This window comes from Apteryx rowi, unplaced genomic scaffold (genome assembly GCF_003343035.1).
Source record: "Apteryx rowi isolate R43461 unplaced genomic scaffold, aptRow1 scaffold_138, whole genome shotgun sequence".
NCBI classification, from domain to species: Eukaryota; Metazoa; Chordata; class Aves; order Apterygiformes; family Apterygidae; genus Apteryx; species Apteryx rowi.
Genome location: NW_020447619.1, coordinates 1212887 through 1229829, shown reverse-complemented (window position 1 = coordinate 1229829; position 16943 = coordinate 1212887). Strand labels below are relative to the sequence as shown.

Sequence of the window (16943 nt, the reverse complement as noted above, 5' to 3'; positions counted from 1 at the left end):
TATGAATTGTTATCTTGTCATCATAATCACAAAAAATGTCTTATAAATAATAATATATGATTACTTTTCATACTAGCACATTTTTATCATCACATTTGGTGATAGGAATTTTAAATATAAAAAATTTCTTGACTTGCTATAGTATTGGATTTGCTATAGGGTTGTTTATTACTCACACCTTAGAACATGATCACCAATGGAAAGAAATCATTGCTTTTTGTAAATGTTTCCCTTGTTCAGATGTTGCATGCCCTTGTTCCACATTAATGTGGATACCCGATAAAAAGAGACATTCTGCATTAAATGATGTTTTCTAAGTTGCTTCGCAAGGTAAAGCTGATGATTTTGATTTAATGCCTATCAGGTTGTTCAAAGGAAAAGTACTTATCACATGATACTTGAAAATTCATAATGGAATATATTTTCTTCAATTAACTCTAGATTATTAATTTTGCAGATAGTAGGGGCTGTGTATGAGCCTGTGCCAGAAGGAGTGTACTCTGAAAAAGTGTCAGTTACCATTAAAAGGTAATTACTCATCTAGTCTTATTTTGACATCTTGCCAGAAAGGTGTTTTGTTATGTATGTTTCTAGTAATGACAATGTGACAATTTACTGACTTTAGCAACCATCAGTATTTATCTGTGAATATGAAATGTCTTCTGATTTCAAGGAAAACAGTGATATCTGCTCATCCTGCTGATAACATAAAGTTAGTATAGACGAGACTAACTACATGCCAGTATAGTAAGCATGTTTAGCCAACAAGTATGACTTTATACAGAGTACTGAAGTGTTTAACATTACCACTGCTGCAGTTAATCTGCTACACAAAATCATTTCTTTTCATAAAATTACAGCATTTTGAGACTTTTTCAAGTGCAGTTTGTGGTCAAGGAAGTAACTCTGTTGCAACATGTTATTTATAGATCACTGTATGATCACATTCATCATTTTGTGTTTATTTGATTGTTAGAAGCACATTTCTCGCTACTTCTAAACATGTTAACAAAGCAGAGATAGTACCATGATGGGGGAAAAGATGAGACTGTATTTGTTCTGCTCAATCATCATATATTTCTCTTTGCTATGATTACATATTTCTTCCTGGTGATAATGTAACAAGTAAGGCAAATTATAGTGTGTGAGTTGGTGCACTTCTAAAGAGACTTAGTTCTTTTGATTGTCCATTTTAGAAAGACTCCACTTAGAACAAAAATCCTTTTTCTTTCTCACTCAAATGTGGAATTCCATCTCTAAAAAAACACTTTACTGTGCAAAGACTATAACATTTCTATACTATCTTTTACTGTATAAAAAGGTTTCTGTTATCTAAAGACCCTGAAAATGAAAAAAGTCACTGGAGAGAATAGAAGCAAATAGAATTAACGTTTAAGTTTAAAAGGTACAGAAGTGAATTGTTTTAAATATTTACAGGTATTTGTAGTTGATTTTGAAGTATTTTAAAATAAGTACCTTTCTCATCTGTGTACCATTAACTACCTAGTAACTAGGTAAGTGTGGTTCTGTTTGTAAAAAGAGATGAAAAACAGTACAAATAACATTTCCGAAGTAGAATTCTGATAACATATGTGACACATTCTGTTTCATTGGCACTTGGTAGAATAACTGGCTTTAGTCATTCACTGCTCATCATTTAAGAGTAATACAGTCATCCCAAATGTATCCAGAAAATATCTTCATGTCACATCATATCAGAACTGATATGTATCGCATTCTCTTACAAATTTGAAACTGATCTTTATCAGTAAAGTTGGACAAACTTAGGCTGAGGATCTGGCCTTTCTTCTCCTGGCCTGTCTTTTCCTTCTTTTTATTCTTGATAATGATGATAAACTTAGTAAAATGAAGTATTTGATTGGTAGAAGGCCAGCTATTGATTATCCTTTATAATTATAGATATTGTTGCTGTATTAAACAGGTTCACTAAAAGTCCCTCTATCATTATCAGACTGGTTGCTCTTTTCATCATTTTACTGATGGTCTACATGGTTTAAATAGTTGATTAAATAGATATCTGCATAAAAAGTTAAAATTAAGTTTTCCTATCACATAAGCTTTACCCTGCTTATTTTAGTAGCAGTGGGAAGCATAAAATAATATGTTGCTTCTCTTACTATTGGTTAATCCTTAACTGAAATAATTTATTTTTTGGCTCATGCTTCAGGAGACATTTAGACGAAATGAAGAACATTAAAGGAAAGAAATGAAGAAGTTCATGTCTGAGTGATGACTGAAGCACAATACCTATTCAAAGAGGAATGCCATAAATAGAAAAAACATCTGTTTTCTCTTGTTAATAAAGATTAGAAAAACATAAAAAGCTTCATGTTGCAACTGGAAATTTGCATTCAGTATATTAGATTAGTTTCAGTGGATTAAGCTACTAAAGAAGGTTTTGAAATCATAATCACCAAAGTCATTCAGAATTGAACATCAGTCTATTCAGTGTTTAGTCATAAATCATTTCTTTTTAGACACTTGGGAAATGGATTAAGGACCTATCAGAAATCTTTTACAGCTCATATGATTCTTGGAAATTTTGACTAATTTCAGTGGATTAAAGTCAAGGATTAAAAAGAAAAATCAAGTGAACATTTCTTAGGGCAAAAAAATGCATTTATTTAAAGGAAATATAAAACTTTAAATAAAACAGATTAACACAATTATGATAATGAGATGAATCATAGTGGATTTGAGAAACTGGCTATAAAAAGAGATTAAAATCAAGAAGTTAAAATGCTGTAAAACATATTTTCAGAACTGCTGCTTTACATGGAGATAATGTTTATTTTAAAAGTACTGTTTTAGAAATAATAAAGTCATTCTGTGACACCTCCTTTAAAAAAGGATGTTGGGTCAAGTGTATGTGTATGATAGCTAATTAATAGTACTCTGCAGGGAAATCATAGTAAATTGTCAGGCCCACTGGAGTTAATAGATTTAAAACAATTTATAGTACATGAATAACTGCCTGCCTCAGCTTTCATGCCCTAACCTACATCCGAAATATTCTAGGGTTTTAAATATAGACCTAATAATATATTGTTATTGTTACTAAACAGCTACCTACAGTGCCTGAAACAGGAACCATAGAATTATAGAATAATTTAGGTTGGAAGGGACCTCTGGAGGTCATCTAGTCCAAACCCTGCTCAAAGCAGATCCAATTAGATCAGACTACTCAGGGCCTTCTAGTTGAGTTCTGAATATATCCAAGGATGGAGATTCTACAGTGTCTCTGGGCCCTCTTCCAATACTTGACCACTTTTGTGATTAAAATAAATAACTAAAATAATAATCCTTATATCTACTTGGACTTTCCCATGTTCCAGCTTGTGTCTATTGCTTCTTGCCCTATCACTGTGCACCTCTGAGAAGAGTCTGGCTCCGTCTTCTCTACACCCTCCTTCCATTAGGTGGTTGTAGACAGCAATAAGATCTCCCCATCACCTTCTCATCTTATAGCTGAACAAACCCAGYTCTCTCAGCCTTTACTTGTATGTCATATGCTCCAATACCCTGGTCATCTTGGTGGTTCTCCACTGGACTTGCTCAATTGTGTCAATGTCTTTCTAACAGTGGGGAGCCCAAAACTGGGCACACTACTCTAGATGTGATCTCACAAATGTTGAACAGAGAGCAGAATAATCACTTCCCTCACCTTGCTGGCTACACTATTACTAATACGGCCCAGTATGTGGTCAGCCTTCTTTGCTGCAAAGGCACGCTACTGATTGATGTTCAGCTTGTTTTCCATCAAGACTCCAGGTTCTTTTCTGCAGTGCTCCTTTCTATCCAGCTGGTGCCCAGGCAGTAATGTTGCATGGGGCTATTCCATCCCATTGGCAGGACTTTGCCTTTGTTGAACTTCATGAGTTCCTGTTAGCCCATTTCTGTAACCTTCCAGGTCCCTTTGATAGCAACCCTGCCCTCCAGTGTGTCAGCTGCTCCCCCCAGTTTTGTGTCATCCACAAACTTGCCGAGAGTGCACTCTGTCTGATCATCCAGGTCTTTATTAAAGATGAGTTGTTAAAAGTGTTGTTTGATGAAACAACACTTGCCCAGTACCAATCCCTGAAGGATGCCATTTCTGGATGCCTTTGTACTGCTGATCCCAGCCCTTTGAGCTAGGAATTCGAGCCATTTTTTCACCCACCTCATAGTCCACTTATCCAGTCCATATCTCCCAAGTTTGGCCATGAAGATAGTGTAGGAGATTGTTTCAAAGGCCTTATGAAAATGAAGGTAACCACAGCATACGCTGCTTTCCCCTTGTCCACAGAGCCAGTCAGGTTAGTCAGCTATGATTTGCTTTTTTTAATCCATGCTGGCTGTTCCCAGTCAGCTTCTTATCCGTCATGGGCTTGGAAATGGCTTCCAGAAAAGTTTGCTCTATTGTTTTCCCAGGGACTGAGGTGAGACTGACTGGCCTGTAGTTTCCTGGATCTTCCTTCTTGCCCTTCTTCAATATGCATGTGATATTTGACTTTTTCCAGTCTTCAGGAACCTCCCTCATCCCTCAACCTTTTGGAAATAATGGACAATGGCACTGGTCAAATCCCTCAGCACTCTCAGGTGCATCTCAGCTGGTCCCATGGACCCATGTATATCCTGTTGGTTTAAGTGCTCCCTAACTGTATCCTCTATTGTGGGTAATGCTTCATGACAGCAGATTCTGCAAGGAGGCTCAGGGATCTGGGACACTTGAGGCCAAACATTACCAGTGGAAATGGAGGCAAAAAAGGCATCAAGTACCTCAGCCTTTTCCATGTATCTTGTCACTAGCTTGCATGTTTTCTTGCTTGCATGTAGGGTGCATGTTTTCCTTATCCTTTCTTTTGTTGCTGAAGTACTTACAGAAGGCCTTGTTACTGCCCTTCACATCCATTGCTAGATCCAACTCTAGATGAGCTTTCCTAACTTCACCCCTTGGGGGTTGTATATTTCTCCTGGGTAGCCCACCCCTGCTTCCACCTTCTGTGTGCTTCATTTTTACATATGAGCTCAGGGGTTCCCTGTTCATCCATGTGGGCCTTCTGCTGTGCCTGTTCGACTTCCTGCATGCAGTAATGGGCTGCTCTTGTGCTTTGAGGCAGTTGTCCTTGAAAATCATCTGACTCTCCTGGGATTTCCCTTTGCCCTCCAGGACAGTCTTCTATGAGATTCTACACAGAAGATCCCTAAAAAAGCTGAAATGTGCTCTCCTGGGGTCTCAGCTTATGATTCTATTTGTCTATCTCACGTCTCAGGATTTTAAACTCTGATGGTCTAAATCTGATGGTTACTGCAGCCAAGGCTCCCCTTGACTTTCACATCCCTGTCCAGTTCTTCCTTGTTTGTGAGCAACAGGTTCAGCAGAGTGCCTCTGCTAAGTTGGCTTCTCAGTCACCTGCACCAAGAAATTGTCATCAATGCATTTCAGAAATCTGGATTGCCTGTGCTCAGGGTGGTTATAGGCCCCCTATATAGGTACAAGTGCTTGCAATCATGAAGCTTCCTCCAGCCTTCTAACAAGGGCTTCATCCACTTCTTCAGATGATCTATAGCAGACAACAAGTATGTCATCCATCTTGGTCTGTTCTCTGATCCTTACCCATAAGCTCTTGACTGACTCATCACCTGTTTCAAGCAAAGTTCTGTGTACTGCAATCACTTCTTTGCATAGATTGAAACCCATGTTCCTCACCTTCTGTCGCGTGAAGGGAGGAAAGAAAGGCCCTTCCTTATCTTGGTAATTTATGTTTGCCTGCCAGAGCCCCTTGTTCAAGGACTTTCCCCGAGTCACTTTTGCAAAGTAGAAAAGAATAAGAATTTATTAAAGCAACAGATACAACAGGTTCGGAATTGCCGTTGATAAATGCACTTGCTGCCACAAATTTCTTTCTTTGAACTCAAGCTAACAATTAAGCGCTTTCAATAATAGTATATTTCCCTGGATAATGTCCAACGTTTGTCGGAGGCGCAAGTCTTACCAAAGAGGCGTCCCTGTTTGGGGGAGGAAAGAAGGAGGCTCGCTCATCAGCAATCTCCAGTGAACAGGTTGGGGGTTCTGTTTTCTTCCCTTCCCCTTGGGTTGTCCTCTCTTTTATAGTTGCTGAAGGTGGGATGTGGAAGCACGGCAGTCATACTTCATTGGCTAGATTGCCATTTGCATGGTTGTTGGGGGTATGCCCCCTTTATTTACATATTGTTATGCAGCAAAGGGCATGTTTTTTAATATGGTAATCAGGGATAATGAGGCTGGGGTACTATAAGTCAACACTTAGTCCGTGAGCAGCAATTATTTTCTGGTAATGCAACCCTTTGTGGTCAGGGGCGGACTGTAATATCTTCATATTGCTCCCTCCTCTGCCGTGCAGCTGGAACAAGCTGTCTGGCCTTCACCAGCTAGCTTGTTACTCATGTTGCAAAAGGGTGGTGTGCTTTGTCTGCCACCCCCTTTGTACCCCCCGTCCTTTCCTCCCGAATTTTCTCCTGATTCCACACCTTCCCAGCCTGGCTTTCCTACAAAGCCTGTATCCATCTGTTGCAGCATTGAAGTCCCACCACATGTCTGTAATCCCAGTGAGATCATAGCTCTGCAACCGTGCATGGACTTTTAATTCCTCCTGCTGTTTCCCATACTGTGTGCATTTATGTACAAGCACTTGAAATGGAACCCAAGTTGTACTTTGTAACACTTTTGCAAGGGGAGTCTAAGACCCTCCCCCATCATATTGTCCCACAAACACCTTACTGCCCGGTATACCTCCACTTCTCTTTGTGTTATGCTTGGTGTACCTAGTTTAATGCCCTCCTTACAAGGTTAGTAAGCCTCTTGACAAAGATTTTCTTGCCCCACTTCATCAGATAGATCCTGTCCCTGCTCAGTAGTCCATTTTCCTCAAAGAGGGTGCTGTTGTAGTGAAAATCAGTCTTACACGAAACACCAGCTGCACAGCCAAGTGTTGAACTGCAGATTACATCCACCCAGACTGGAGCCTTTCCCCCTTATTGGAAAGATTGAGGAGAACACCACCTTGCCCCCCTGCCCTTTACCCTTGAACCCAGTGCTCTGTAGTCACTTTTGATACATTCTGTGTTAGCCCTAGTAGTAGCATTGGTGCCCATATGGATGAGCAGCAACAGGTAGCAGTCCAAGGGCCAGATGACCCATGGCAGTCTCTCCCAATATCCTGGATTCAAGCACCTGACAAGCAACAGGTTTCCTGATTATCAAGTTGGACCAGCAGATGGTGCCTCTGTCCCCTACAAGAGGGAATCTCCAATGACTATGAGCTGCTGTTTCTTTGTGGTGTGGATATTTGGTTTATTTGGTTTTGGTGGATAGGTGTCCTCTGTTAGGTCTTCCTGCTCCTCACTTGTTCCCAGGTCACTATACCTGTTCTGTAATTGTAGATCTGCAGGCAGAGAAAAAGCCTTTCTTCTGTTGTCCGAAGTCACAAGTATCCAGCCTCCTCTATTTTGGGATCCTCTATCTGCTATTCCTTTGATGGTAATTTCTAATGTCCCTTCTTCTTTGCATTGTGAGTTTGGGCTCTTGTCACTGCAAAGTCTTTTTCCTGCCAGTCTCCTGTACATCTTCCCTGACAGTACATTCACCTCCTTTGTAATTGCTTTGCACAGTGGTTCAGCACCTTGAGAAGAGCACAGCTCCTACAGGTGAGGCCACTGTCTTGCCTAGCACCAGGCATACCCTGCAGCCCTGGACCTACACAGCAGCAGTTCTGTCTGGGTCGGTGCTCTAATGTTCCACTTGGTGCTGCAGACTGTGCTCTGTGGTGGGTCAGCACCAAGGCTGTGCAGTGTTGAGCAATCCCACTCAGGCTGGAGTAGAGTTGTGGGCCCCTTTGTGTACCTGCTGCAGTAACTGCTGTGACAACTGCTGTTTCTTTTAACTCCCTCTGTTCACTGTCATCTTGAACGGAAAAACGCTGCTTGATAAATTTCTTGCTATGAAGACTTTGGCAATAGCATTTTTATGAGCCGGCAGATGTTGCTCTGTCAGTCTTTTTGCATAAAAGTATTTGTGCATTTCTGAAAGTGTATCCATCTGTAATTATTGAGTCATTGTAAGAACTTAATGCACTGATAAATTTCTGTTTTGTCCCAAGTGCTAGCCGGCATGACTTAATAAATACCATTGAATGAATGCAGTGGTAGTAAATGGATTTCTAGAAAAAAAGTAATTGCATTTCATTAGAGAATGGTTCTTTCTCTAGGTGCTTAACTCCTGATGCAGAGACACGTCCAGACATAGTGGAGGTCAGCTCACTGGTGTCTGAGGTGATGATGAAATATTTGGATATTTTATCCACTTCCCATCTCATGTTGGAGAAGAAACTGGGTCGGGAGAGGACACGCACCCAGAGGTACTTCGTGGAGGCTAATCGAAATGCAGTAACTTACCACCATCAGCTTTCCATTTTATCACAAGTAAGTACATGTATTAGACTTCATTTTTTTTCTTATCACAGTGTGCCATATCTGGGAAAATAAAGTCCAACAAAGCAGAAAATAAATCAAAATGAAAAGGTAAATCCTCTTAGAACAATTTCAAATCCATGCAGGCTCTTTATTTTTAACTAGCTATTCATTCATTCTCTGTGGACATGCTTCTGCAGAAAAAATAACAGTATCTTAAAAACTTGTATCATCCCATGTTGGAAAATGGCATTATTGTGGCGATATTGGCAATTCTGATAGACTCTGATAACATCTAATTATTAATGCACATTTGTGAATGGTTAGTGAATAGGAGGATGTACACTTGGCTAGAGTGGAACAAATGGATAATCATGTGCATGATTCATAAACAATGGCACTGAGAAAATGGAACCTACACAAATATAACTTTTAATTACAGGTTGGTAGATAAAGAGCAGTGATGCTGATAATGTATTTGCTAAGGCTTTCTTACTGTCTGATACAGTTCTGCAGAAATACTGCAATTTTTTCATTTACTTCAGGTTGTGAAGCAGCCAAACACTCTTCATGAAGGACATCAGCATTTTACATAATAAAGCAAACTTTTATATAATCTTGGAGATTTTACTTCAGAAAACAGAAGGGCAATGTTTCTTCATAGTCAAAGTTCACTGTGAAAATTATTGTTAAGGCAATTACGAAGGAAAGTTAAAATTTATACAGCTACTCTTGTCTGTTCAAGGATTGCATCTCTCTTAGAAAGGCTGATTTTTTTTTTTTTTTTTAAATCAGGGCTCAGTAGTGAAGTATTGAAGAACCTCTAAGAAAAAGATTGTCAATGTTTTTCTGACACCATAGAAAATCAAAAGAAACCTGATTCCAAACTTGCAGATTTTTTTTAGTACATTTCTTTGTCTTCACATGCCTGACTCAATATAAAGGCTTATAGAAGTTAATCACTTTTCTTCCATAGTTTTTCAAACTAGCAGTCCAAGAACATTATCTGTATTCAGTGATGACAAATTACTGTTTCATTTTGTTTTGTTTTTCATAAAAAGGATGCCAACAACTTCCAAAAAAACTTCAGTAAACCACTGTGGTTTGAAATATGAGAGGTACTGAGATAGAGGTAAGGTATAGGATAGAATTATGGCTTAAATAAACCAGTATCAAAAGTTATTTTACATATTTTTAGAGTTTTCTTACCCTACACTTGAAAGCTGATTGGATAACATTATTTTTCATATCTTGATATAGTCATTCTCATGCATAACTGTGATCAACTTTGGAAAAACACCTACTATGGATGGAAAGCTGAACTGTATTTATTTTGTTACTCTACTTGGTTTAGGATTTCAGTGCAGTTACTATTCTTCAGGAGAAGAGTGCTCTATCCAGACAGAACCGTTAGCTGTACCTTGAAGTTAGAGTACTTCTGTTTTGCATAAATACTTAAAAAAATACACCAGTCTTCAAAAAGAGAAAGAAAATGCCTCTGTATCTTGTAGGATAATGGCTAGTCTTCTGAAGGAAGAAATACTGTAATTCTAGTTTCACTCCAGCAGATATTTTATTATGTATGTAGAATGGAATAGGTTCAACAGGAGGATTTGAGAAAGATCCAGAACACCACCGAAGTTGAAGGAACATGACTCTGTATGGAGAAGTGGGAGACCTGATTGCATATTCTTGCTGTAAATCAGATAGACTAAGAAATCAGGCTAGGATTTCCCAGATTTCAGAAGAGTGCTACAGGGCTTACAAATAGAAGGAGCCATGTTGTTCCCTTCTTCTCAGCATTGCAGGAAAATTTTATGAAGTTGGAGAATTTCTAATAAAAAGAATAACTATTCCTGAAAAGTTTAACTTTTGAAAAAAGACAATATTCTGACTGAAAATATTAAGAATTTCAAGCAGCTGTTCTTGAAATGAAAACTCTGTGAAGTGTGGACAACCTCATTCATCTTAGTCAAGGCCCCAGTGATTCCACAGCCAGGTGATTTGTCATTCTTCCATGGTGTCAGAAAACTGAGCATTTCTGCCATGTAGCTCAAAGTTCTGTTGAAGCTAGCTATCTTCATTTTCTCTCTGCTGAGATGTACTATGGCCTTCTTTTTCATCCCAGTTGTGTCATGTTGTGAATGTTGCTCAAATAAAGAGCACGCTCTCTGTCCTGGTTTATGGAACTATGTGGCATAGATCTTTTGGAGCCAGAGTGGAATCTGCTTTATAAACAGGTCAAGACCAGTGTGGAAAATGATGAACTGGGCAGTCTGACGGACAGGTCAGTAGTAGGTGTCAGGAAAGTGTTGTTACCTCACCTGGCAAGTATAGCATAGTATCTATTCTTGAAAATAATCTTAATAAAAATAATCATTATCACTTCCTCATCTAAATTCTTATCTTTCATTGTTTTCCATAGGAATTGTTGTTTATGTGAGAACAGAAACAGATGTAAGGATGGTTTTTAATAGAGTTAGTGTGTTCAGTCCTGAAAGGTAAAGTTTGTTGACATAGCACAGGGTCCATAGAGCACAAAATAATAATTGTAGTAATTATCTCATACAAAGTACCTTACATTCAAGGTGATCAATATTATATTTTCATGCTGTGAGTGGAAAAAGGTGTAGAGGGAAAAGGCAGTTTGTGCAAGGTTACCAACCAGACCAGTGGCAAAGTTGAGTCTTCTGGGTTCCAAGCCAAATCCGAGTCTTGAAACAGTAGTTGTATTAACTAATGATGAAAATATCTTTTTAATATTTTCCTTTAAAGATATGAGTGTTTAACTAAGTATGGATTCCATTGCTTTGTTTGTGATATCTAGATTTGAAAAATGTAGATATTATTTTGGCTGTGTACAAAAAGCTCAAAATAAGTCACTTTTATTACTATGGAAATTTGTATTTGATTACATGATCATCATTCATCATTGTTTCACTTATTGCACGTGTCCTGAAGTCTTTTCACCTTAGGCTTAGAAGCCCTTGAGAAGCAAGTGTGTTCACATACTCCTTGGTGTATAAATAGGATAACCTTTTTCTGGATGCCAGATTTTTTAACTTAAAATATCAATATATCAAAAACAAACCTTCAGTTTGTACTGCAAAGTATGCTTTCCTTTAAAATGTTCAGTTGCCCTCTAAAGCAATATAGTATGATGAATACAGAGATCAGCCACATGCTTTGAATGTGGGACAGAAAAAGGTAAACTTTATAGTCAAAATCCAAATATAAGAATATATAACAAAATCTGAGCCCTTTGTATTTCCTGCTATTCTGATCATATAAGTAGTCTGTCATGTTTGCCCACTTTTAAAGTAATCTCTGAGAGTAGCCTCTGTATCTCCACTTCTAAAGTTTGATTTGTGCATCTGGCACACATGTTCTACCACATTTTTTCTGTATGGCAGGATTTTGTAGTATTCTGTTCTATTCTTTAGAAAGTTAAGCTTATTTTCATTTTTTGTATTAATAATATCATCTGAGTTCACATTTTATATTTAAAGCCATATATTCAAATACAGTTCCCTATTATGCTGAGTAATAAGATGCTTAGGTAATGGAACAGCAGGTAAAACTGTTATAGAGCATAGTGCAATCTAGTTGAGTGGCTCCACATCCGGCGTTTGTCAGGGTTAACAGTGTGTCAGAACTTGTAGGCAGTGCTTGGCTTAAGCTGGTCCATATAGGTCACCGTTAGTTGAGCTGAGTGCTTTGTGCTAATGTTCAAAGGCACAAGAATGCTTATTAGCTTTGGCATGCATAAGGTTGCTCTCTGCATTTTCCTGATTTTACACCTGAACGGATAAGCCTTCCACTAATCCAGGGTGCTGGAGAGCATAACATACCCCAAGAGGAGTCATCTTGCTTCTAGATAGGATTTTTAGCTGCAGATCAACACTGACCCTCCCAGACGTGGGCTAGATCTGCAGGTATCAAGGTGCTGCTTTTCAGGTGGACCCTACTGCTAGGAGACATACCCGATTGTTCTGTTTGCAGCCAGCTTCATTAGAGCCTACAGTAAGAAGCTTGGCTGCATCCCTTGCAGAAGCAGCTTGTCTATTTATTGACTGAAAATGGTGATAGAAGCAGTATAGCGATCTTCATACAGGACTGTGTCTGAAGTGGAGAGCCTGGCCAGACTTGAAATGGTTCATGTAGTTCTCTCTCTTCTGTCCGTGGTATGAATAATCTACCTTGATAATGCACCTGTGGATAACTAAGAGTAGATTGTATTATGTCTTTTCTGGATTGGTTTAGAAACGTGAACAGTGTATTTCAAATCCTGAGATATGTTGGGACTTGTTTGTATGTCGCCACCATTGCAAAGATCTTAATGCAAATAATGGTGATGAATTTTGTAGGAATACCTGTAAAAACAGATCATGCTTCTCCTCCCACTCTTTTCTTTTTATTCATCACAGGATGTGTGGTCAAAGGGGGAAGGATTAAAGCAGATGGTCTAAGAATTTCCACTTTTGTAACCACCCTGCAGGCTACTGGCGACTCTTGCCATTAAAAGCAGCCATCAGTTTCTTCTAATTTATAGAAAAAAAAAAACAGATTCACACCTATCTGAAGGGCAAAAGAGTACAAAATGATTTAACTGTGTTTTCACCAAGTCATTTTCTTCTGTGCCCAAATACAGTTCTGTGCTGTTGGCAGTTTGACCCTACTAACAATCACCACTTGCATTACAAAGATAATGCTTAATTAGCAATTCAGTTTGGATTGATCTATTTATTTTTCCTGTTAACTCAGAAACATACACAAAAATTGGATTAATGTAATGTCCATTTTAATTTCCTTTTTCTTTGTGTTTAGATATATATTCTATTTGTTCAATTCAGCCAATCAATTTAAAAAATATGTTTTCTTAAAACAACTGTATATGAATGCAGCAACTATTTTTGTATTGGTTGAAGCAAAGTATATATTCGCTTCTAAATCACTTAGAATGCAACGTTATTAATATTACAACAATATAATCCAATCTTTATTTTAGGTTAGACTATGCAATTCATATTCTTTTTATAATTTCTTTTTGTGATACTGCCTGTCTGTTCATGGCTTCATACAATTCCCGTTTCTTTTCAAATGAGTATGAGAACTCAGGAATGTCATGAAAGCTTAGCATCCCACCAGTTGTTCTCTTTTTCCACCTTTCAGTCCTTTGATTTTGTTCTGATACTTTTCCATTTTGACATTTAAGTAGAAGGTACTGGAATTAAAGTTTAAATGCTAGAAGTTACTGCTGATGTGATAAAAATAAAATTACATTTTTAGATTTACAGTATTTTTTTCAGTTACATTGTAGAATATTTAGAGAATAAAATAAAATCATTATGCAATAAATATTTTGTGGGTGTAATTTCTTAAGAATTGCTGAATGTAGAAAATTAGTCATCACAGCTAAGTTACTACCTATGAAAATGTATGAACAGCTTTTGAGGACAAACCCATTTATTTGTTTAACTCAGCTTCAATTTGTTAGTGTGTCAGAATACTTTAACAGAATCACAGAAAATAAGGCAGGAAGAGACGTCAGAAGTTAACTAGTCCATCTCCAAGCTTTATAGCTACCTATCACTCCTGAGAGATATTTGACCACATTCTTAAAAATGTCAAGTGATAGAAAGTCTCTGTTTTCCCCAGGCAGACTACCCAAGTTAGGGAACAGTTTGAAATCAGCAGAAACGCAGAACTGTCTTTACTTTCAGCTATCACATGTCTGAATGACCTCTTTTTTCCATTCAAAAATATTATCTGGGAAAACTCTGAGGAGGCCTGAACCACTGTCAGAAGAGAACCTAAAATCCTGGGCATATCCATAGCAATATGCACTGTGTGGTATACTGTAGCTGCAGTTAGTCTGGCGCTTTCATAAAATGTTGGTCTAACTTTGTATGCCTGACACAGCAACCATGTTATGGATGAGATGTTTCTAGAAGATATCAGATGAACGTATGAATGTACACATATGTGGTGTACACAACACTTCAAGGTATCAGACCTACTCTTTGTGTACAACAGGTGTTGTACAGTTGCTCCAAGGGTCCAGCATGTCCCCAAAATATTGGATTTACTGAGCATGTACAAGGCTGCTACACAATAAAAGCACGTATTTATGTCTGCAGGATCCCAGAAAAATGATAGTTGAGCCCTTACTGTTAAGTGGTTTTAAAGACTAACTTAAATTTCACTTGTTGCAGTGACTAGCTGCAAATGACTAAAAAGTGCTAACTTATTGTTACTTTTTGTCCTCTCCACAGTGGAAATACATAACAGTTATTTCTTTCCTCTTATTTGTTATGTATCCCTTCTGACATTTCTTTTTTCCTTTGGACTGAATAATCCAATTCTGTCAGTCTTACTTTGTAAGTTGTGCTTTTAGACCTCTGATTATTCTCATTTCTCTCCTTTGGTCTCTTTCCAGTTGGTTTATATCTTGTTTGAAGTGTAGTGTCCAAAATTGGACTCAGTTACTCCAGCTAAGAACCTTATTGGTACTGAGTAGAAGGATTTCACTGCTCTTAAAGATGATTCTCTTCTTTACACATCCGAGTATGATGTTTGCATTTTCATAACAGCATGGTCTCATTAAGTCATGTTCTGTTTCTGATCCACCAAAACCCCCATATCTTTTCCTGTACAGATGCTGTCTAACCGTTCATTTCCTAGTCTTCACATTTCTGCAGTTGTTTCTCCCTACTCATAGAACTTCGCATTCTTCCCTTGCTAAACTTCTTCATTTTTTTCAGTTTCTCCAGTTTGTCAAAGCAATTTTCTAAATCCATTACCACTTGTATTTACACAACTTTGTGTATGATACATATACTGTAATATGATATATGATATGCATGTATCTCAGTATATGCAAATTCACTAAACATTTGATCTATTTCATTAGGTAAATTATCATTGGAATTCATTGAACGGTTTTGGACCAAGGCCAGAAAGTATCCTTCAAAACTGTACTCACTACCTATTTTTAGTTTAACAAAGGCTTAAAGTAGTTATCAATTTGAGTACAATTTTTCCAGTCAGTTGTACAGCCAACTGTATTGTGATTTTATTGTCTTTTTCCCTAGCTTTCTTATAAGATGTCATGAGAAACATCCTCAAAAGTCACTAATTACTGAAACCAATATATATGACATCCACTTGTTCCTAGTGCACAAAAGCTATTACCATGTTACAGAAAGAAGTAAGTTGGTTTAGTATGTTTTGCTCCTTGCAAGTTCATGTTAGCTGTTACTCATTGCTATCTTCTAGTTTTTTTTCAAATAGTTTATTAGTAGTGAAAGTACTTATGTTTTTTTTTTTTTCTGGGAAAAGAAATTCAATTGACTAGTATAGTACTGTAATTACTTGTCTCTAATAAAGAAGATTAATTAAACACTGTTTCCAAATACCATTACAGAGCTCTGTATTTCTTAGAGAAAAATTAATTCTTTTGGACTAAAATATGGCAAAACAGACCTAAACACAAGATCAATATCTGTATTTTAATTAAACCTACTTTTTATTTTTCAACAGTGTGAGTTTTGATTTGTAAAAGATTAGATTCTTGATGGAAATAGAAAAGACCAATTTACAGTACCGATTTCACCCATCTAAAAATAAAGTACCTCTGATTTTACAGTGATAATGGTGACCAGTGAAGACAGAGACAGTGAAAGTGTATAGAATATGGATGAAGCATCTCAGCTCTTAGACAGAGACTTTTCTTTTCAGTTGGAACACAGATTTCTGTGTTGCCACAGATGCGTTTGCTCAGTCATAAAGAAAGATGAATCCTGGAAAAAAAAGTTTAAGTGGCTCTTAATGAGAAGATTTTTGCACAGGGATTTTTTTCTCTTAGATTTCCTTTAGAACTGTGTTTGCTTACACCAGAAGGCAGAGTTTGTTTTAACAGAGGCAGTGAACAGTCTGACCTATGAGGAAACCGAGGCACTGGCTGATTATGACAATGTGAAAATAAGCTGGATCAACTGAGGAAGTCTCCAGAAAGATTTGTAAAATACTGGACTTTAGAATCAGCTGTGAGCTCAGTTTAAATGAATCAGTTATATCCATCTAACTCATGTTTAAATGTTTGCAATGTTTTTCATATCTCACTGTTTAATATATTTATTCAAAGGATATGTATCTGTCTTTCTACCTATCAGAAAGAAGTCTCTCCATGGATATGGAAATGATTGTTTTAAGGTGTTGGAGAATAGCTTCTCCACTCTCTGGTCACAAAACAGTATTCTTTTTAGGTCCTGCTGGTCCCAATCCAAAGTTGGGCAGAAGTGGTCTTGAACTTACATCCCAGCCTCCTCCAGTCAACATACTTTTATCCTTCTAAATCAGTCAGGCATCCTCCAGGTATTTCCAAAAAAGAAGCAATGGTTTATAATCTAGTTCTTGAAAATTATTAGCTATTGTCTAGGTGGGGCTAAATATGTCACAATAAATTTATATTACTCTCTTTCAGATTAATAATG

The 16943-nt window shown here is 37.6% G+C and overlaps 1 protein-coding gene across 2 annotated transcripts in view; it reads left to right on the top strand.

The window, feature by feature from the left end:
* Nucleotides 1-16943, top strand: part of NEK10 (NIMA related kinase 10) — a 95352-nt gene that overhangs the window by 56187 nt on the left and 22222 nt on the right. For both annotated transcript variants that reach the window (XM_026057293.1, XM_026057291.1), the window contains exons 24-25: nt 458-528; nt 8247-8460. In XM_026057293.1, coding sequence (XP_025913078.1) covers nt 458-528; nt 8247-8460 — 285 coding nt within the window. The remainder of the gene's footprint in view (nt 1-457; nt 529-8246; nt 8461-16943) is intronic.